Source organism: Diadema setosum, chromosome 13 (genome assembly GCF_964275005.1).
Source record: "Diadema setosum chromosome 13, eeDiaSeto1, whole genome shotgun sequence".
NCBI classification, from domain to species: Eukaryota; Metazoa; Echinodermata; class Echinoidea; order Diadematoida; family Diadematidae; genus Diadema; species Diadema setosum.
The window spans coordinates 15,841,928-15,866,003 of record NC_092697.1 but is presented as its reverse complement, the minus strand read 5'-3'; the positions used below and the strand labels follow the sequence as shown (position 1 = coordinate 15,866,003).

At 37.8% G+C, this 24,076-nt stretch overlaps 1 protein-coding gene across 1 annotated transcript; it reads left to right on the top strand.

Annotated features, from left to right (window-relative positions):
• Positions 1-983: 983 nt before the first annotated feature.
• On the top strand, positions 984-20,093 carry LOC140236724 (uncharacterized). The gene is made up of 4 exons (XM_072316650.1): positions 984-1,260; positions 1,839-1,865; positions 9,031-9,300; positions 19,669-20,093. The coding sequence occupies exons 1-4, from the start codon at positions 1,188-1,190 to the stop codon at positions 20,091-20,093; spliced, it is 795 nt and encodes a 264-aa protein (XP_072172751.1). The 5' UTR covers positions 984-1,187.
• Positions 20,094-24,076: the final 3,983 nt, after the last annotated feature.

The window sequence follows — 24,076 nt, the reverse complement described above, 5'->3', positions numbered from 1 at the left end:
TAATGCCAGAATGTCAGCATAATCATATGTAGAGCTTGGATTCAGTCAGAGTTCAGTGAGGCACTTTTTTCAACAAATGTTGGGCTGCCAGCATATTCCCCGCTTGCTGTTGCTTATTCCCCCTCAAGATGGTCGCTTAGCAACCATACAACAAATATCGTGCAGTACATAGGCAAGGGAATTCCCCTCCAGTGTTCCCAGCCAAGCCAGGCTAATATTGATTGTCTCGTCCTCAAGGCTCATTGTACCTGCTGGGTGTAAGAAACCAATTTGAGCCAGTGGAGGGGCCACTGAGACAAATATCAACACTTCCTCATTTTGGACACTACTACACCTTCACGTAATATACACATTGTAGTGTATCACCCTTTGATATCTTCATTTCAAATAAATTTTGAGATTCAAGCAGATTCAGTTAGACCATGGAGAAGAGAAGAGACCTGTAGCCTTTCTATAAGACTCCCAGATATATTTCTTTGCCTTGCTGAAGCAGAAAGAAGTAAGGGACCTTTGGTTTGTCTAATATTTGAGAAGCTGTTGTGTATCAAATCTTCTGATATATATCACTTATCGATGGACATTGCTTCATGTTTGACTCTTGATTTTTTTTTTTTTTTAAATGTCATTGTCTTTTCTTTTTTTTTGGGGGGGGGGGGCGATATGGCCTTGATGCTGTTATCATAAATTTGTTCTTTGACTGTTGTTGCTTTGACTACTAAATGCACAATTGAATTTCACATGTTTACTTCTCATTGCAGAGACCAGATTGGTGCAGAACATTGGGGCACTTTACTCAGTAGCATTATCCTTGGCCAGACTGTGGACATGCCTATAGGACCTATTCAAGTACTGTCATAAAAGAACATTTATTCGCCTGGAAGATGACCTTGGATAACCTTTAGTTACGCGATCGCAGTGCACAAACACGCAGCCGGAACTTGGAAGTCTATGTGAAGAGTACACCTGAGGCAGGTCACTTCAGTAGCAGAGATGACGGCTCGGGGCTTATCCTGCTTTCTTTCCAAGAGATTAAGCCAGTACATGTCTGAGATATCTGCTGCATGAACATGTAACTGTGTGAAAGTTTTGCCAGCCGTAATTGTATCTTGGTACTCCACTGTTGCTATTAAAGCAACCCAGGCATTGACGTGGACTATTAATTGGTAGCAGTGATTCACTCCGTCACCATGGCTTGCTTCCCAACGAGTTGTCAAGAACTCACCTGCAGGGAAGCTCCACCCAGAGTGCCAGACTTCCCAGGTGAGGTTTTTGCCTTTAGTGTCAATGGTTTTCTTTCCATATGGACAACTTTGCTGCTAGATATTGCTGCCCAAAAATGTAAAGAAAAAAAAAAGTTACCACATCTTACATGTGTACATGTGTTACGGCTTGGATGAATATCACTCTCTCATGAAAACATGAAAATGTTAGTGATCCATAACTTTTCTACAGTATTTTGTGTTCCTCTGCTTTTACTGAGTGTGTTCATGCAAGTCGACTAGAACATGAAATGGAACACCCGTGCTTGTGTTAAAAATACAAGCAAGGTCATGTTGATATATTAGTGAAAAATAACTCTGAAATAGAATTATTTAGTTACTGTATTTCTTGCACTGACACCTGTCCTGTTGTAGTGTCTTCTTTATTATTGTGACAGTGTGTGAAACACGAGTACAATGTGTACTGTACATTTTTCAATGTTGCTGTGGTGACATGCAATATGTCCTCCCTCCAGATGCTAGAATTATTTAATGACGTTTAATGTCAACATGATTTCCTTCAAGGTACAAAGCAGATGTAAACATGTACCTTTTCTTGTATCCTTCTTGTCTCCGTAGAGCTTTCTGGGCCAACAACCACAATAGGTAAGGTTTGTGTGTGTGTGTGTGTGCGCGCGTCTGTTTGTGTGTCTGTCTGTGTGTGTGTGTGTGAGAGAGAGTGTATGTGTGTGTGTCTGCAACCCTCTGTGTATGTTTCCATGGGAGTGTGTTTGTTGTGGATACAATGTTCCATCCCTTTTCAGTCTTTGGAAGATATGATGCATCAATGATGGAACAGTATAATGGTATCGTGTGTTCAAAACATCAAACTATAGTGTGAGGGTGATAGAAATAAACCGCAATGTGCACTTTATAATTTCTCATTTGAGGGCAGATTTTGGCACCAGTTTTTACTGATACATGTCAGACTGTACTATAGGGAAAGTAGAGTACAGCATTCTGTATGAGAGAATGTAACAATTGATACATTTATTCTTATTTTACCTCGTACATTGCAGGTAAACCTAAAACATTATCCACCCTTATTTATAGCAAAGATCACAAAAAGTCACAAATCCTAACATTTAGCGACTCATTGGCAGCAATTTCATCTTCACTGCAATGTTCCAGTCTTTGTGATGAAACACTTACTTTGCATTCAATAATCTACAAATCTCTAATTTTCTCTTTCATGAAAATACAGCTATATAAAGAAAAAAACTCTTATTATGCACAAAACAGACTGCTAATATTCAAGTTCATCATATGGGCAATTCCGCAGTTAGGTGGACATGACATGGATAAAAGAAATGTGCCACTTTATTTTACCCTTTAATCTAGGTATCAACTAATGCCATGGATGTTCACCAATCGTTAGGGTCTTTCAAATTCAGTAGATTTTATTTTTCGTATTCATTGATTTTGTGAGATCTAAAACCATCATTTGGGACTGGGGATGCTGAAATTCACTTAAATGCAAATTACAGTGGGTTCCTTTGAAATTTTTTTCTCAAAGTTTTGCTAAAGGGTAAAAGATGAATACATTTAAATACTCCAGAAGTCATGTGACATTTTGTCAATTACAAAAGGGTGAAATGACCTGCGGAATTACTCCGGACAAATGTAACGTTACTAACCGTAACGTTACTAACCATGCTTTTGGGGGTCTAGCTTAAAAATTATTGGTCGAACTGCTAAAAAAATTTGCATGAACATTTGTCATGATGAAATAATTGAAATTAATGCAACACTTTGTTTGAAGTAACTTGAATTTTTGCACACTTTTTGTTACAAGACATTGATTTTTTTGTCATGTCCTTTTTTCGTAACGTTACTAACCAGCCCTTTAAGTTGCTCTAGCAATTCTAATATTTCTTGGATTGTGTTCATTCTTTTCTGTATCATAAACCTGGGAAGGATGAACATGTTTTTGACATAATTTTGACTTGAAGTGAATAAATGGTAATTTAGTGGTAAAAACAAATATCTAAATTTGTTCAAATGTAACGTTACTAACCGCGGAATTGCCCATATGCATACTCTACATGCATCTGTCTGAGCACATCAGTACCATTGATGGCACAAATGCTAATTGATTATCTAGTAATACTAAAGTTTCAGATTCCTGCATATTACATGCAAGCATAATGCAAAATCTATTTTATGAAGGACGTAATTATGTTCCTCGTAACACTCAGTGAGTACTTAAAGATAATTCCTTCTCCCATGTTTGACTTGTTTCATGCAAAAAATCAATGTTTCTTTGATCATTAAAATACAATAATATGAAATTATAAAAGGCAAAATCATGGACATTATAAGGTGGCATACAGTTGAATAATGGAGGTACTAGCCTTCAGATGAAATGAAGAGAGTCCAAATTGAAATTCGATACCAAAATGCAAGACTTCAATAAGAAATTGTGAGTGGGTTCAACATTTAAGAAAAAAGGCATATTACATCAGTTGCTGGGTTTGTAACAAGTCAAGAAAAAAGAAAGAAGAAAAGAGACAAAAAAAAAAAAAGAGAGAAGGATATATCAAGCTCATCACACCCATGTAGAAAGTCTAAGCTGGAACAATTTGTGGCAAATATGGAAAGTGTGAAGATAGTTGAATTGGCTTGTTTTCTGTGTGTGATGTCAAACAGAAATGGTGATTTTGCCATATTGTACAATTTTGTAAATGTTGAATAGATTGAGTGAAATTAGTGAAATTAGTTTGTCATTTGAAGCATGATTTTTATTCTTTACAGGTTGTTAGCAAATTTACATCATTTGATATGTATTGCATTTTTTTTTTCCTGTAACTGAGAAGATTAAAATGCATGATTTGGAGTGAATTGAATCACTAGCCACTGAAATACACTACCATGCCAAGAGTACACTCCCTTCATAGCACTCTGCATTATTCCCAAGTATTAAAAGTGCATGCCTCACCATATTAAAGGTATTAGCCCACATTTGTAAACCTGCAGCAATTGGTCTCATAGTTAGCATGGAGTTTGGGTATGATTGCAGTAACACCTGTGCAAAATTTCATTCCAATTAGTCCATTACTTTCATAAAAATAAATGAAAATGCACCGTAATCCGTATGCATGCGTATAACGCTCGCTAGCTCCGGTCCACGTACGTGTTACATGTACAATGTACGTAGCTATAGCCCGCGCTCGTAATTCGATTTTGGGTCGGGTTGACCCGGTTTGAAAATTGATTTTAAAACGATGATTTTCTCTCTTTTATCGAATGGTATCTATAGACAAAGAGCGACAGGTGAGGTATGTTACTGTTATAACTTGTACTTGAAGTCATATTGGACCTGTTTTATGCAGTTTTGATTTTCGTGGGTTTGCAAATGTGGGCTAGTACCTTTAATATAAAAATGCATGATGTGGCATTTGTGTGCGTGTGTGTGTGTGTGTATTTGCTGGCTGCCATATTCTCACTTACCATTGATAGCAGTCACAATTATTGTACTGATCCGTTAGTAGTCTGCATTTGAATTATGTAAGTGTTTACTGTTGAACAGAAATATTCAGAACTTAATTGTACTGGATTCAGAAGAATGCACCATAATCATGACACTAGAATATCTGTATTCTTTTATGATAATAAATGAGAATGATTGACTTTATTCCATCCAATGAGAGAAATGCATGAATGTAATGTGAAGGGCTCTCTGAAGATACTCTAAATATATTTATGGGATTGAACCATTACAAGACAGGCTGTGAATTTTGAAAATTAATGGGTAAAGATGTGTGTAAAAGATTTGTGGAGATGGACACAGTGGAAATTAATTCCATCTAGACAGCCTTTCACTTTAAAGGGAAGTTTTATCCTTACCTGGTTTCTGACATTTACAATTTTTGATGATGTTTTTAAAAAGGCAATCAAAAAGAGATGATTGTCTTGTATTTTTTAAAGGAATTATATGCTTTCTTAGAACTCTAAATATTGCGACTGGACTTCCATGCCTATTTACTTGCATACAAATGGACATGTGTAAATAGGCATATCATGTTTTCTATTGCTTGTGACATTTGGGAATATGACTGTTTTACATCAACTCCCTTCATTCCAAACTTGTCAACGTTCGTCTCGGTAAACAATATTCCAAAGTGTGTCAGAGTGTCCATGATATAGATTGTGAACAACTCCCAAGAACACCAATCAAAAGTTGTGAGGGCATTTTGAATTCCTTGCACGCTTCATCAGAAACTGCCACATCACTAGCACCAACTGGTACTGATGTGGCAGTCTCGACCACAGGTGACCATTCTTCCTCAGTAGCCACTGACTTAACACCTTCCGGAACATTCAAAACAGCTCCCACCTTCATGACGACGCCAGTCACAGATGACCATTTTGCTTCAACGTCGCAGGGTAAGTCGAGGGAGCGAAGAAAAAAAATCATTGAAATGTTTACGCTTTCCTTTCTTCAGCAAGTGATCTGCTTCCCGTGTCTTCTTGGTGAAAGTGCAGCAGCTTACACAGCTGGTCAGATACACACACTTATGGATAGTTGTCTAGCTTGAGTGGTGCATACGAACTCATTTTGAATGAAGAAAAGTGAACGATTCTAAAAGATTATTATGATTCTGATCTTTGGTAGTAATATCACCCAAAATGTTTCAACAACCAACTTTTTGTTGTTTTTGTTTTTGTTTTTTAAATCCATCCTGTCATTAAATTAATGTTTGGCAGGCATGTGTGTACATCTGTAAGTGATTGATGATACATGTGTACACATGTGCACTTGCACACTTGTGAAAATAATCTTTATGTACCAGTTTGCATAGCAAAGAATAGAATCTCAGCAAGCAGACACATGTGGTTACAAAAAAAAAGAAGGAAGAAAACTAATCAAAGTGAAACCATGTGTAGCACAACCATCTCTTTACTACTAGACCCATAACTTTGTGTTTCAACAAACTGACTTGCACAAACGAAGGCTGTTTTGAAGTTTTGTTTTCTTCGAGTTGAGCCCTGCATTGTTTTCACAAGTTATACTAATATTTGCTAATTGCACATTTTTCTTCTGTACATACATGCACATTTGGTTTATAGTGTCTGAAGGCGTGCTACAATGATTTGTCTTTAACTCCTTGTTTTGTGTTTACCAAGACTCTAGATCTGCATTGTTTTCTTTGATATTCATACATGTATATCTCTATGTCAAATGCATTTAAACCTAACAATCGCGAGCTTTAGATCTGTGATGTGAACACTAAGACGATGCTATTCGGATAAAAATGGTAATATGCACATTCGCGAGACATCGGTTTCCATTGTCTAAACCCGGTAAGATGCGTGGCCGTAATGTTCGCATCACAGATGTAAAGCTCACTGTTGACTGTGTGAGTGGGTGCGTGCAAGTTGGTATCAAACTTTGAGCATTGTGACAAATTACTGACATATTTTGAATGTTTGATATTTTGAACTCACTCACCTGCTAAAGAAAAACAAATCTCAGCAAGTCACCCATATTTGCTATCACTCTCAGTAATCACTGGAGTTTGGGTGACGGAGAAATAAAAAAATGTAGTTACTGACAGAATGTAATACTTGATAAAGCATGCATTTGCATCATTCTCTAAGCATGAACATTCATCACATATCCTCTCCTGAGCAGCTTTCCTTTAAAACTACTGGTCAAATGAATTTGGGGTTTCTGCGTGGGCTGCAATTTCGAAACTATTTCTTGCCACGGAGAGCACACAAAAAAGTGTTGGGCTCTAATACTGTATACGCCATATATTTTGCGAGTCTAAAATTCTGGAATCGGGACTTCCCGACAATTTTGCGAGTGGTTAAATTCGCAATCGGGAGGCCTGTCCTTAACGGAGAAATGTATACGCATACGTCACATTCATATCGGCATTAAAGGCAATATTTTCGCGTGTTTTTTATTTCGCGAATAGCAGCTGACTCGTGAAATTTGCGAAAATAAAAACCTCGCGAAATATTTGCCGTATACAGTACTCCTGAAGCAAACTTTAATAGAATGATACAGAAACCAGTGAAAATGAACACGAAGGACAGTTTCAAAGACATTTCATTATCATCACTATTGCTATAATTATCAGTTTCATTATTTTTATTGTTATGATTATTTTATCATCATTATCATTACTGTCATCATTAGTTGTAAGTACATGTAGTAGTAATAGTACCTTCCATCAAGTTTTAGTAGTGGTAGTAGTAGTAAAAGTAGTATTAGTAACATCTTCATCATAATTTAATAAGTTTGCCATCATACATGCATAATAGCCATAATGCCATAATGACACATAGTGCTCATCAACATTTAAAAAAAAAAGTTGAGGTGAGGAAAGAGAGAAAAAATGCAAAAATGTGAACTTAATTGCTTTCTCCTATAGGTAGGTTTTTGTTGACATTGTGAAAAATTTGTACGGACTGGATTAAGATGGGCATTTAAAGAGAAACATCACATCTGTAGTGGCAGTTACTGATGGTGATGATAAAGTCTCATCCACAAGGGATTCAATGCAACAAGGAATCCTACTGCAGCAAGAGCATTAATACCACTGCCATCTGCATGCTGTTGTATCAAAGTCATACAGAATATTGTATTTATGGTCATAACAGTGGTATTCTGGCTTCTTCCCTGGCATCTATATGTTTATTGATAGCAAGGATATATACCTGTAGCAAGATTGAAAAAAAAAAAGGTGATCGAGATGGAGTTTATTAAATGAGCAAATGCATGAGGAACCGTCCAAATATTAATGATTTACTGTAGATGCATGGGTTGGTATAACAGGAGAATGGCCAGAAAATTGCTTTTAGTTTTTGATACATGGCAGAAAGATAATTTTTTTTTTCTTCCTGGCTGGTAAACACTTTCCTAGAATGATACACATGAGCTTTCCCATTTTTCAGTAGGGAGGGGGAGGGGTGGGGGTACATAGCAGCAAGGTTTTAGATGTAAATACCCCCAAAAAAAACAACAACAAAACAACAACAACAAAACACACAAACAAACAAGCAAACAAGTATAAAACAAACAAACAAAAATTGCAGATAGCAATAAGTCACATTCTGAAAAAGTGAAGTCTCTAGATGGAAATGTGAGTAAAGGTGGTATGTGACAGACGGTGACATGACATTTGCTCCTGCAACAATTGCTCCAGTCTTATTTTCTCCAAGGACTTCGGGTTAGGGTTAAGGTTGTAATATGGTTTTAGGTTAAAGGTAATGTTTACCATTGGGAGCAATGATTTAAAAAATGTTTGAGTTATCACATTTGATGGATATGTGTAGGTCTGTTGTATCACAAAACATCCTACCATATAAAAAGTGTGCAGTGAAGCCTAAAATATAAGGAGATATCACTATGTTTCTCAATAAACCATAACTGTAGACGGTTTAGTGTAGAAACATTTTTATTATAACTATTTTTCACATTTTGCATATTTAACAATATTTAACATCGACTATAATAACTAAGATTTTTACATTGGTTGTTTCTATCCCTAACTTACATTTTAGAACTCTTTGGAAGCACTAAAGCTGGGGTTTTTGTTTCATCTGCAAATGGTAAATAATGCCTTTAAGTTTGATGTGAGGATTAGGATTATGGTTAGGGTTATGTTTGTGGATGGAATTTATGTTTGGCTCAGCGTGTAGATATTTCATGGGAGCCATTGTCACAGGAGCAAATGTCATGAAACCGTGACAGACAGCACATTTTCTGTGACTGCGTAGGCGACAGGAATAGAGCCTGTTTTTCTTCTCTGACGTGCAGAGCCCATTGCCACCACTGGATCCACGCAGCCCAGTGAATTACCGACGGGGGCGGACGAAATCACGGGTAGCCCCTCGCCCTCGTCCGAAACCCCAGTCATTGACTCCACAGGGCCCTTGACTGGACCGACTACCGGTCTAGGCACTGGTCCGACTACCGGTCCAGGCACTGGTCCGACTACCGGTCCAGGCACTGGTACGGGCTTTACCCCAGGCGACCCAGGCAGTAGTTTGCCTTCTTCTAGGTCCACTACGGGTCTTTCCACTTCAGGTGAGCATTGCTCTCAGAAAAATCAAATCGCATGCAAGGCAGTCATTGCTTCCCGAAATCTCTAAATGCAATTCCTTTTTATTGTTTTGTCACAAATGTACACACAAGTAGCTATGTACATCAAAATGTATCAAGACTGTATGCATGTGACAGTAAATACATTATAGCTCACTCAATCTAGAATGATTTAACCCATTCCAGAAAATTCTAGGAAGTGCTTACATATTTGGATGAGTGAGGCACTGTCCCTGTAGCCCAATGTGATTGGTAGTCAATTTTGGCAATGATGTTATGCACATAGTTAGGCAGTGAGTCATCCAGGATTCCTGGAATTTGGACTTGCTAGTATGTTCAGGTATGTGGGCCCAGGTTGGAGAAAATTACAGAATGTACTAGAAAGGGGTGAATGGATAGTATATAAGCTGGAGAAATTCTGCAGTAGGCAGAGTACCCAACACCTCTGCTCTGAGAGTTACGTCACTTCTGGCTCTGAAGCGACTTGTTATAGTCAGTCCTGTGTTACCTGCTGACCTGCTATACAAACTGTGTTTGTGGAGATAAGGCCTGGGAGACATTTTGCCTGCAGAGAATTAATTTACCTACATTGGAGAGAGACTCCATGTTTTAGTGTCAATGGACATTATTACGGCAAAGCTGTGACGGGCTGGATTCCTTGCTGGACATTATAAAGTGAATCATCATTCAACACATCAACTGGACGTGGTCGTCATAACATTTGGATTCTGCCTGTTTCCTGTGGATTCTGCACGTTTCGCTGTGGACGTATATCGTGGATTTTACCCCGGATTTATACTATGGATTAATGCAACCTGTGCCTCTGGAGTTACGTCGGAGGAACCATTCATCGGCACGTCAAGGATTATTCATTTGTGCATCGAACATTGCATTTGGACCTTTTCAATTAAAGGATTACCTGATATCAGATGCGTGTAAGTGATTTCACTACTGATTTATAATTGTTTTTTTTTAATCATTATTGTACTGATGTGAAAACCGATTACGAGTCTGTACCCACAATATCACTGTTAATAAACCGCCTGAACATTAGTTGATTGTTTCTTTTGTGCGATCATTCTCAGAGTGATTTTGGTCGTAACAAGATTGGGGGCTTGTGTCCGAGAAGTGAATTTAAAGCCAAAACTTAGAATTTGGAACGTTCCGGAATCCAGAATATTGGTATAGACAAAATACCAGTGAGTTGATTGTTAAATTGCATATTGTGTGCAATACATGTGACAATGTCAATCAGTACAATGGATGTTCAGGCATTTGTTAAGAGGACAGATTTGTCCCTCAAAGATTTGCAAAGGTTACGCAAATGTGATTTGACTGCTATTGCACAGCATTTAAATGTTAATGTTCCACAAGGTGTAAGAAAGGCAGAGATTCTTGACTTGGTAGCTGGTCACATGAAGCTCAAAGAAGAAATTGACACTCCAGATCAAGCTCAAATTTCTGATCAAACACGGCTTGAGCTTGCTAAAATGGAAATGGAAATGAAGAAAGAGAAGATGAGACTAGAAATGGAAAGGGAGAGGGAAAGAGAACAAAGAGAAATAGAAAGAGAACAAAGAGAAATGGAAATGAAGGAAAGAATGGAAATGAAAAAACTTGAAGTGGAGCAACAATTGAAATTGCGTGAGATGGAATTGACTCATGCACAGACTGTTGGAAATCGTGAAAGGGCTCCCTCTGAATTTGATTTGGCAAAGAACATTCGATTGGTGCCAAAGTTTGAAGAAAACAGAGTTGATGCATATTTTGTGTCATTTGAGAAGGTGGCTGACAGTTTGAACTGGCCACAGGAATTTTGGCCCTTGCTCCTTCAAAGTGTGTTTGTTGGCAAAGCAGCCGATGTGTACTCATCTCTTTCCAAAGAGCAATCACGTGATTATGCTACAGTCAAGAAGGCAGTGTTGAATGCTTATGAGTTGGTGCCAGAGGCGTACAGACACAAGTTCAGAAATTCGTACCGCAAACCAGGCCAGACACATGTTGAGTTTGCTCGTGAAAAAGAAATGATGTTTGATAGGTGGTACAGATCCCTGAAAGTGGATCAGGATTTTGATAACCTACGTGAGGTTGTTCTCTTGGAAGAATTCAAAAAGAGTGTTGCTTTCAGTGTGAGGTCACATTTGGATGATCACAAAGTGACAAATTTGCATAAAGCAGCCTTCATGGCTGATGAGTATGAGCTGACCCACAGAAATGACAACAGACCACCTTTCAGGAATTTCTCTGGAAATAAGAGAGACAAAAATCAGTCGAGCAATCCAAAGAATGCTGGTCCTGAAAAAGGCACGAGTTCTGAAACTTCATCGGCACCAAAGCGTCAATCTGACAAAGGGTCCAGTACAAGTGCAAATGTCATCAAATGTTTTCACTGTAATAAGACAGGGCATGTAAAGTCACAGTGTTGGAAGTTGCAAAACAAAACAAAGAAGGACATGGGATTTGTCATGTCAAAAAGTGTCCTACCCGAAAATAGTGTCCCTTTCAGTGAAACACAGGCCATTGAAAGTCGATCTCCCAAATTCAAAGATAGGCTGAAGCAGGTGGATGAGAGCTATCCTAGCTTTTTGTTTGATGGTGAGGTGACCCCATGTACTTCTGGTGAGGCAGGTAAACCAGTAGTCATCCTGCGGGATACGGGGGCCTCTCAGTCGTTGATGGTGGATGGTGGTATGACTTTTCCACCAGATAGTGCAGTGAATGCAAAAGTCTTGATTCAGACTGTTGATGGCAGTTATATGTCAGTACCACTGTATAGAGTGGATTTGAAGTGTGACCTAGTTTCTGGTCCTGTTACTGTTGGAGTTGTTCCTGAGTTGCCCATGGCAGGCATTGACTTCCTGTTGGGGAATGACTTGGCTGGGGACAAGGTGGTTGCGTCTCCAGTTGTTTCGGATAAACCAGTGGTGGTTGCTGAAACTGAGCAGTTGCAGGAGGAGTTTCCTGGGATTTTCCCAGATTGTGTCGTGACTAGGTCTCAGGCTCGTAGAGCTGTTCAAGATGATGCGGATTCTGTTGATGTGGAGGAGAATTCCGGTGTTTGGTTGGCAGAAACCTTTTTCAAGGATTTGAATGATGGGGTTGCTGTATTAGGCTCCGAGGCTAACAATGATGGGCTGTTTAGCAAGTCTTCCTCGGTTGAAGCACAGCAGGCAGACTCTGAGTTGAAAGGCTTGTCTCAGACGGCGTGTTCTGAGGCTGAGGCTGAAAAGGTCCCTGAGTGCTATTATGTCAAAGATGGCATTTTGATGAGGAAGTGGAGACCTCCCCATAGGCCAGCTGATGAGGATTGGATGGTGGTCCGTCAAGTTGTTGTCCCTCCCTGTTACCGCGGTGAGATCTTGAGGATTGCTCACGAGTTACCAGTTGGTGGCCATTTAGGCGTCAGAAAGACAAAGGATCGGATCATGAGGCATTTCTATTGGCCAGGGTTGAATGTGGATGTGGCTGAGTTTTGCAAGACTTGTCACACATGTCAGGTGGCTGGAAAGCCACAGCATTCAGTGAAGCCGGCACCATTGATTCCGATACCTGCGTTTGAAGAACCATTCAGTCGGGTTCTAGTCGACTGTGTTGGACCTTTGCTAGGACTAGGTCGGGTCATAAGTACCTCTTGACAATCATGGATATGTCTACACGGTTTCCAGAGGCTATCCCATTGAGAAATATCACTGCCAAGACTGTGGTAGATGCTCTAGTGCAGTTTTTCACTAGGTATGGGTTGCCCAAGGAAGTGCAGTCTGACCAAGGGTCAAATTTCATGTCAGGCATATTTCAAGAGGTGATGTATCATTTGGGTGTGAAGCAGCTGAAGTCGTCAGCTTATCATCCCCAATCCCAAGGTGCATTGGAGCGCTACCACCAGACCCTAAAAACAATGATTAGGGCATTTTGTGAGGAGTATCCCGAGGATTGGGATAAGGGCATCCCTTTCCTCCTGTTTGCAACGAGGGACTCCCCAAATGAGTCGACGGGTTTCAGCCCATTTGAGCTGGTGTACGGTCATGAAGTTAGGGGCCCACTGAAGCTCATCAAAGAGAAATTCATGACTGAGGATGATGAGGTCCACCTACTTGACTATGTGTCCAAGTTTCGTGAAAGGCTTTCAAAGGCTTGTGAGGTAGCTAGGGAACACTTGAAAGTGTCACAAGACTCAATGAAGAGAAAGGCAGACAAAAATGCCAAAGCCCGAACCTTCAAACCAGGTGACAAAGTTCTTGTACTGCTGCCCATACAAGGTGAACCACTGAAAGCCAAGTTCAGTGGCCCATACTGTGTCAAAAAGAAATTCAATGATGTGAACTATGTGATCAGTACACCAGACATGAGCACAGATCAGAGAATGTGTCATGTCAACATGTTGAAAGAGTGCTATGACCGAAAGTCAGTTGGTGTGACATACATGTAGGTAGTGGATAGCACAGTAGAATTCAAGGGTGAAAAGTTTTCACCGCGTATTATTTACAGTGTATGTGTTTAGCATATAAATGTATGCAAAACAGTTTGACATGATTGTATAAGGGCAAGTCCAAGCTATTTGATCACACAAGACTGAAAATTCGAAATGGGTCAATCTACATAAACTTGGTATCATTTTAAAGCTAAGAAGTTAAAATACATGAATTTCAAAAAGAAAAAGTAAAAATCCTTTCGCATAACCAGCAATAAATTAATTAATCTGCATAAATTAGAATTTAGAGTAACGCGTGGGACATTCAAAAATTCTGCATTTTAAAATATATCTTTTAATTTTTACAAGTTTTTATGAAAATAAGTATGGTGACCTTAAGTCTGACTAACAAGTTATCATGACTGTAATTTTCAGTTTCTCAACTGATTAAATATGCAAATGAGGGATGGGCCAAAATTAGCATGTCCCACGCGTTACTTTTTTAGGTCATTATTTCTCATTTGCATAAAAGTTAATGATTTAATTGACCTGAAACTTTCAAAAGACCAAATTCACAATGGACCTAATCATATCCAAGAGATGAAAAGTTAGTCTGATAAATCTCATACTTGCAATTTTCAATTAGATTTAGTAACGCGTGGGACATTTCAGTAACGCGTGGGACGATTTGTGTACAAGTCAATGGAAGTGTACTAAATCTTAGTCTTCTATGGGAAATGTGTACATTATTGAGGGATTTTTTTAAATTTTCTGAATTCTGACTTGAAATTTGGTGAAAAACTCCACTTTGGATAAATAATTCACAAAAGATCATTACATGCTATTTTCAAGGTCACATTCAAAGTCAAATGTCAAAAAATAAAGGATAACACAGGCATTTCATATTTTTTATTATATCTATTGTTTTGATGGGTCTAAATCATTTGAATTTGCAAGAATTTATTAGAAATACATCTATTTAGATAATTAGTACCCCATATTAAAGTTTCTCTGAGCATATGTGCAATTCACATCACAGTATTCATAGTGACAAAAATGTCCCACGCGTTACTTGTCCCACGCGTTACTATACCTATCTTTCTATAATTGACCTTGAGAGAAAACAGTTTCATGATTTTTTCTGAAATGTTTTGTTTCAGGTACAGTAATTGTTGTAGGAAAAGATGTTTGTAATGATTTTATAGTATACCAAGTATTTTCACAATAATTGAGATAAAAGTAAAAGAAGAAAAAAAGGACAATTTTTGTGGTCCCACGCGTTACTGGAGAATAAATTTGCATAAATTAAATACTGAACGCGTGATTCTCATTATTTCTATTGTTTTGAATGAAGATACCTACTAGCTATCAAAAGCAACCCAACATATAAAGTTTCAATCTTAACAGTGCAATATAGGGCTAAATCTTCTTGTGATGTCCCACGCGTTACTGGTGCAAAATAGCTTGGACTTGCCCATAAGCTTCGAGAATCCAAGCAATATCAATGTAAATGGTATCCATGAAAAGAGAACATGGAATTAATGCAGCCATTCAAGAGGCATGCGATAGTATGTGATTATGTTGCTTGACTTGGATTTTACCTCACGTTCATTATAAATGATGATGAGAAATTGTGAAGGTAAAAGAAACCCTTGCTACGGCAAGGCTTTCTTTTTCCCATGGGGGATGGTGTCACAAATGTACACACAAGTAGTTATGTACATCAAAATGTATCAAGACTGTATGCATGTGACAGTAAATACATTATAGCTCACTCAATCTAGAATGATTTAACCCATTCCAGAAAATTCTAGGAAGTGCTTACATATTTGGATGAGTGAGGCACTGTCCCTGTAGCCCAATGTGATTGGTAGTCAATTTTGGCAGTGATGTTATGCACATAGTTACGCAGTGAGTCATCCAGGATTCCTGGAATTTGGACTTGCTATTATGTTCAGGTATGTGGGCCCAGGTTGGAGAAAATTACAGAATGTACTAGAAAGGGGTGAATGGATAGTATATAAATAAGCTGGAGAAATTCTGCAGTAGGCAGAGTACCCAACACCTCTGCTCTGAGAGTTACGTCACTTCTGGCTCTGAAGCGACTTGTTATAGTCAGTCCTGTGTTACCTGCTGACCTGCTATACAAACTGTGTTTGTGGAGATAAGGCCTGGGAGACATTTTGCCTGCAGAGAATTAATTTACCTACATTGGAGAGAGACTCCATGTTTTAGTGTCAATGGACATTATTACGGCAAAGCTGTGACGGGCTGGATTCCTTGCTGGACATTATAAAGTGAATCATCATTCAACACATCAACTGGACGTGGTCGTCATAACATTTGGATTCTGCCTGTTTCCTGTGGATTCTGCACGTTTCGCTGTGGACGTATATCGTGGATTTTACCGCGGATTTATACTATGGATTAATGCAACCTGTGCCTCTGGAGTTACGTCGGAGGAACCATTCATCGGCACGTCAAGGATTATTCATTTGTGCATCGAACATTGCATTTGGACCTTTTCAATTAAAGGATTACCTGATATCAGATGCGTGTAAGTGATTTCACTACTGATTTATAATTGTTTTTTTTTATCATTATTGTACTGATGTGAAAACTGATTACGAGTCTGTACCCACAATATCACTGTTAATAAACCGCCTGAACATTAGTTGATTGTTTCTTTTGTGCGATCATTCTCAGAGTGATTTTAGTCGTAACAGTTTGAAAAAAGAAAATAAATAAATAAAATGAAATAAAATAGTACACAAAAAAGAAAAATCTTTATTCATTGCTACATTTCCTATGAATCCCGTGAGTCCACACTATTAATGTTAGTCGTGGATGATTTCATTGTTGTAAAGAAAAATCGATTGAAGCTTATTTTTTCAGTGCAAAATGCCCTGTGGTGTTTGTATTCAGGTTGTTGGTGCATGACAGCAGTACAGTGGATGTGTCGTAGAGAGTTACCTTCAAACCCAACAGAACTGCGAAATTGCTTTGTTATGGCAGTCAGACTGTGAGAATTTACACACACACACACACAAATCACTCCATCCTTTGGTGTTGACTGAAGCAACGATGGTATAATGCTCATAGCTGATGTATTGCCAAAACAAAAACAAGACAGGGTGGTGGAATATTAAAGGAGGAGCTACATGATAATATGTATTTGAATAATTAACCTAAGCCTCTTCAATACACAGTTGAGTGATGTGACCTTTCAGTACCGGTATTTAACTTAAATGACCTGTAGCATGGGAGGATGATGTAATGGCATGGGGGGGGGGGGGGGGAGCGGTCATACTACAGTCTATAATATAATGGGAAGCTGGCCCGACTAGGATATATTCAGGAATCCCTGTAATGAATTGTGCATAGCTTTATGTACAACGTATCTGCAGTACGCAGCATATGTGCAGCTGAAGAATCTAACTGGAGTTGCACGTTTAATAGTGATAAGCACAGGCTTTGGTGCACATATTCGCTGATGTCCAATTCTATTCTAGCAGGCCTTCGCTAGTCGTGGAGTTCAAATGTAGCACAATGAGCAGCGAATGAAGATTCATTCAATCGAGCCATCCTTGTCTTCTCATGGTACTGGGTCTTTATAAACAGTGTAACGTCAGAGGAACAGAGTGGAGAAAGTTTCATCCGGCATGGATATGTACACAAAATAAAGTAACAGAATTACATAGTTGCACTTACATTCACCAAATAGCATTATCAAATTACATGTACCTGAGGCGATCATGTCTTTATAACTTACCACATTCCCACGGGTTTGTGCATAGACTGTAGAAATTTTGTTTTGGGTTGATAAATCAGCAACTACAAATCCTTTCCATCCAAAAGTCTTTTGCTAGATTATAACAACATCCTAATTCATGTGAAGGATGTTACTTCTTAGTTTCATTTCATTCCATAAATGTCATTTAGTTCAGACTTGTCAGCAGTTCAGTGGAAAAAATTGTGTGATTTGTGACATCATCAACACATCAGTGTTTCTTGCATATAGACACTTAGAATTTTTGAAATATCCATCTTTTTATTTCACGTACAAGTGTGTCAAAATAAGCTGATTCTTGGGTTTTCTGTTCAGATTTTATTCTATTAATGCTGCCTAATACGCAGAGTGGACTATTGCACCAAAAGGAGACTGGTGTGTAATAAGTCGAATATTTACATTTGAATGTCAAACATGCAGAAAAAATGGAGTGAGTGCTTGAGAAATGATGTTTGTAAATCATTAACCATGTGAAGAGGATGCGAGTTTGTGATGTCGCTCATAGAATGCATCTCAGTTCATGTGATTTCCAGGATCTCATTTTTTTTAAGATCTGGTTTACTTTATCTCTTGTTCAAGTGCTATAAAAGTGTCGGAGGTAAAAAAAAAAAAAAAATGACAGCAATACACAAATCTCAGGTGACAATGCTGGAATAGGAATATAAGAAGAAAAAAAGGCCATAGGTGATATGATGTCAGTAGTGTGTAACCATCAAACATCAGATATTTCATGTGACAAATATTTACAGGAAGAAGTTAAGATTGCTTAAGGATTTCTTTTCTGTGAAAAGTGCAATTTAATTGTTGTCTTGTCTCTTTGCTATTAAAATGAATGAATGAATGAATAAATGAATAAATATTTATGAATGACTAACTATTAATGAATGAATGAATTAATGTGTGACTGACTGACTGACTGACTGAATAAATGAATGACTGCATGAATGAATGAATGAATGAATGAATGAATGAATGAATGGATGAATGACTGTCTGACTAACTGACTGACTGACTGAATGAATGAATAAATGACTGAATGAATGACTATATATTTGAATGACTGACTGACTGACTGAATGAATGAATACATTCCTTCATGGTTTTCTTTTGATAGCTTGCTCTCTATGTCCTTGTTTGCTCTGCTTTCTTCTCTGTGTCATCTACAATAGCGTAGATGAAATATCTGGTCATCATTCAACATGACCCAGGCTTTATATTTGTGTGCAAGCCAAGTGGACAGTTGGAAGAAGATGATACACTGGACTCCTGATTATAACCAAGTCCTCGAGACGGGCAGTTTACTTTTGTTACATCAAAATTTTGTTCTAACCAAACAAATAAAGAATAAAATATAGAGTGGATAATATCGCGGTTTAAACTTTTACTTTGGTGTAACTGGAATTCCGTTATGACCGTGTTTGTTATAATGGGAGTGCACTGTATCATCCATCAAATTTGTAATTGTAATCATGACTCTTAGTTGTCTTTGTTTTGGTAGAACATGTGGTATAAAATACATCTGGATTGTCTGATTTTAGTAAAGTGTCAGTGTTCTTTTACTGTGTTACTTTACTCTTTCAAAGTCAAGATTTCCTTTTGAGTACTTATAGGAAATTCAGATCATTAAATTGTTGGGTTTTTTTTTTTTTTCATTTGACATGCTATCCCAGGGAAACAGTAATGCCTCTTATAGAATGAATTCTTGTGAAATATTTTGCGGTTTACAGATGAGTCCAAGTATCTTATCAATTGTTTCTTGGTCAACAGCAAATATTAGCCAATACGAAAGAGAATGCGTATCGAGCAGACGTGCTGTCTCCATAGAGTTGGTATAATGAAAACTGGACTAAACTAGAAAGAATGTATTCTGAGAGTCTCTCTGTTTCTCTTCCTGATCTTGTTTTGTAGCTCTCAATTCCAAGGTGTATGGGCAAGTGATGTGCAGACAAGCCTGTGATACAGTATCTTTACTTCCATTGTGTGCATATATTTAAGTGTGATCTCTTTATTGTCATGTTCTGGTATTGCTTACTTTGTTATGATCTTTCTAATTTGCCTATTATACATGGGCAGTGGCAGGGTACTTTCATTGGTTGTAACCATAACTATACCAATTTATGTCTTGATTCATCACTCGTGAAATTTTACGAGACAGAGACCATGTCATCCATGCCGTCACAATCATCGACATTGCCCTCGTCATCCCCACACTCACAACAAACCCTGCCAGAAACGCCACCAACTTCAGACCCACACTCACAACAAACCCTGCCACAAACGCCACCAACTTCAGACCCACACTCACAACAAACCCTGCCACAAACGCCACCAACTTCAGACCCACACTCACCTATCTCATCATTATCATCAGACATGACAACATCAGATTTACTAACTCAAGCAACACTTGCAGATAACACAGAGGTAGTCACCGAGTTGGCAAGCCTTTCTCCCGCAACTGACAGTGTTGTAGCCACCACAACTGCCACAAGTGACCTTGCTACCAGTCCTGGTAAGACCACTACCAGTTGCAACATCAGTTGTCTACAATGTTTCGTTTCTTGTCTCATGCTTGTCTGATAAGTGCCCATTGTTTAAATATTAACGTGCTGTTTCAAACTTTTCTGTGGTAGTTTTCTTTTCTTTAAGTTGTTCTCTTTATCCCTCTGGTCCCTTTTTATATCCTGCTAAATTAAAGAAGTTGTTGCAATGTTATTACCATTTTTAATTCTGTGCTACACTACCTGCAACCATAGTGGTATATGGGTCACTAATTCATAAAGAAATACATGTATCATACGCTTCTTGAATCTTGGACGACTGTTTTACAGGTGGACCTGCATGGATACCCATACAGTTGTACTGTGTATTAACTGCACTCCTTTTTTTTCCTCTTCTTCTTAAAATACTGTAATGGGAATCTGCCGAAAACAGGATTTTATCCCCTGGCATACATTGTAATTCACAAATCAGGACATGTATTATGACTGCTGTAAAAGTGGTTATTTTCGTGCGAGTAATTTTTCATGCTCAATTGGGTAAGATGAGTATCTAATAGTGAAACATGTGACATGCAAAAATATTCACATGTACATGTACATATATTTATTTTTGTGCTGGCTTCTGGTTGGGCAAATGTGTGAGGGAATTCAACACCACAAAAAATGTCCACTTCTGCAGTATATTTTTATAAAGTTGTCATATTCATGCTCATGAACAAGAGTACATGTCACACAATGAAGATAAAAGTGAATATCGGCAGTTTTGTGTAGTATGAGGCAATATTTCAGTGTGTCAATGATTTTTGGAATGTACCACGGCACTCGACTTTGTAAATTCATGCAGTGAAAACAAGTATGCACAAAATAAGACATATCGGTGCAATGTATTTATACAATATATACCACCTTTAGGAGCTTGCAGAGATGCTATAACACAGATATTCTGAAGAACGTTTTGTTGACACTACAGGATAAAATGGGATTTTGTCATTGAGAGACTCAAATATTGCAATGTTCCGATTCCTCCTCCTCTACGTACGTCTGCGTACCCACACCCATAGCAACTAAATTGCCAGTGTCCCTGTACAGTATTCATAAACGTGTGCATGCATAAAGACACGCATGTCCGCTTTTCACAGTCATTGATGCTGTTTGTTTTCTACACGTTGTATGTGTAGGAATAAAGTAGGGGTGATCAACAGCTCATGCCGCTTGATTGGTAGTATCAGCCAGATTATTGCACTTTAGATTTAAAAATATTTGAATGATGAATTTTTGTGCTGAGGAGAATTTCAGTAATTTTTTTTTTTTTGCCCTGTATTCTGCAATGAGAACACTTTTGATACACCTTTGAATATTTTCAAACACATTCACATGTTATCATTTTAATTTGCATTTGTTCGTTTCAGCACATTTCTTTGAAAGTGATAAATTCTGCCCGAATTAAGGGAGATATTTTAATTATTTGCTTCTTTGTCATGGTAAATTGTTATATTGAATAAGGTGCATGCTGGAAAACTAATCAACAAATATAAGAGGATCATTCAATACTCTTAGGGGGTTGTATCTTTCCCTTTAAAATTTCTCTATAACTGGTGTTTGTTTTAGATATATGCGCATGCTATTTGAGTACTGTACATGCCATATATTTCACGAGCGTACAGTGTATTTTCCAAAATGGATAATGTTTTGACAGTATTGAAGTGGATGAATTTATGATTGAGAATCACAATGGCAAATTGAGAAATAAGTTTTAACCCTTTGCAAGAGAAAAACTTTAAGATTTTTCCATCTTGGAAATGTTATACATTTCCCTTTGTGGTTATATGGGAGGCAATATTTTCACAAGTTAGTGATTTCATGATTAATGGTCAAATCATAAAATTTGTGATCAAACAAAAACAATGCAAAATATATAGTATGTACAGTGCTCTAGATGTGGAGACGTGGGTGTACTTAAGCTTGCCTCTTTACATGCTATATTTCACCTTTGCTTCTAAGAGTTTCACATCTTTCCACAAAACAGCATTATCAACCACAATCACATTAAATGCAAATTTGATGAGTTATAATGATGTCACTGTGTCACAATTCTCTTTCTGGTCTGCACACGAAACAAGGTCTTCGTTAAATTTCCTCTTTTGAATTTAAATCGATAGAAAAGTTTATACTTCAGGAGAGTTGTAGGATGATAACGTCATCACTTCTTCAAATTTGTAGTGAAAGATATTGTAAGATTGCAAAATTTCATACCTTCAATGCCCAAAATTCATATACCTTAGAACTACAAATCAGTATCAAAATCAGACTGGAGTCAAGTTGAACATGAGAAGCATTGCACTTTGTAAGAAGACCTCTTTATACAACGTGACTCATTCTCTCTTTTAATATTGACAGAAGTACATGTAATATCTTTTTTAAGAGAAAAGTTAGAAATTCCCCTCGGAGATAACATACAATATTTTTTTTTTTTTGCATGTTAAACATTTCTGCAATATTTTGCAAGTTGTTCATTTTGTAATTATCATTCGACTCGCAAAAATAGAAGCACTACAAAATATTTCTCATGTATATGCAGTTTGTAGCTAAATATACATGCGTACTGTTACATACCATGTACATCATAAAGACAGCTGTAGGTTGGTCAACTAATCCTTGCAAATTCCCATAAATATTTTCCCGTGAGGATCCGGACCTTGTAAGAGCTATTCCATCCATCTATTCGTACTCAAGGCATGGAATCCAGTTTCTAGGCATTCTGACATCCCCATAGACTTACTGTAGGCCACCAGGTTCCCGTATGGAATGGGTTAAACTGCTGCCAAGACCTGTAGACAAACCTTGGGAAACTTTCTGGGTTTCAGAAACGACCCTTACAATACCACGTATAAAGCTATGAGATTTGAATATATCAGTAGATTGGTGAGTGGAAGGATAAAAAGTGTTGAATTCACAGAAAGCATTATGCTCACATACTTGTGAATATTTACGTTAGCTTGTGTCTTGCTTCAAACAACAAATGCGGTAAAATTCTGTGTAGTCCACTCCATGTGTCCAATGACAAAGGTTACTTTGATCATCCATATTGAATGAATTTTTGAAATATTCATATCACTGTGATTTAGGGAGTTTGCAACTCTATAGTACATAATGTAGCTCTGATGGTCATCGCTGCTCATTGAATTCATTGTGACACTAGCTCTTACAGGGTGTACCCCTTTGCTGACAAAAGAGAGGGAGAAAAAAAGTAAATGGTAGCAATTTTTTAATGTGGAAAAAGTTGATAAGAACAGAGGGAGTGGCATGATTTAACTAGCCTTCAGAGCACGACTCAGTCACAAACAAGGGTTTCTATAAAGTGTCCTCCTGAAGTCAAAGTTCAATATTATTTGCTATCATCCCCAATTGCATGCTTGTGGTAAATTCATCCAAACCTTCAAAGAAAAGTTGTCAAGCATCTATTGGCCAATAGATGCAAGGTTAATTTCTCACAAGGGATAACATTATTATGTGCATGTTTTTGCATATCAGCATTGCTATTACAAATTCCATCGGTTCAATTTTTGTACATACTGTACTTGTACTTGATGCATGCTTCATTTCTTTTTATCAATGGTGTTTTGAGTATTTAAAGAAAATGTGAAAGAAGTTGACCACCATGATAGTAAGATAGGGTAGAGTATACATACATTTTGAGTTTCTGTTCATCAACTACATAAAATTCTACCGTACCATTGTGCTTGATTGGATTTACTTAAATTATATATGAATTATGTACAAGCAAGGAGTAGCATTGCAATTTCAGAAAGCTTTTACAGAAGTAATATGGCTCCCTGTTCTTGCTGGTACAGTGTATATTGAACTAAATAACGACAAAAACAAAAAAGTTTTATATATATTAAAAAAAAAAGATATGTCTGACAGTGGTATTTTGTATTCTAGTGATGTCTATGTAAGCAGAAAGTGACTTAGGAGTTGTGAACATGAGCTTTGGTTTGTGATGCTGATCCAGTGCACCGTAGCAAATTTGTGAATCTGATAGATGCAACATGTGCAACAGTA

Coding starts and splice junctions, on each gene's coding strand:
- LOC140236724 (XM_072316650.1), top strand. CDS start 1,188: ATGGCTTGCTTCCCAACGAGTTGTCAAGAACTCACCTGCAGGGAAGCT. Junction 1,261..1,838: donor CAGAGTGCCAGACTTCCCAG/GTGAGGTTTTTG, acceptor TTGTCTCCGTAG/AGCTTTCTGGGCCAACAACC. Junction 1,866..9,030: donor TGGGCCAACAACCACAATAG/GTAAGGTTTGTG, acceptor TCTGACGTGCAG/AGCCCATTGCCACCACTGGA.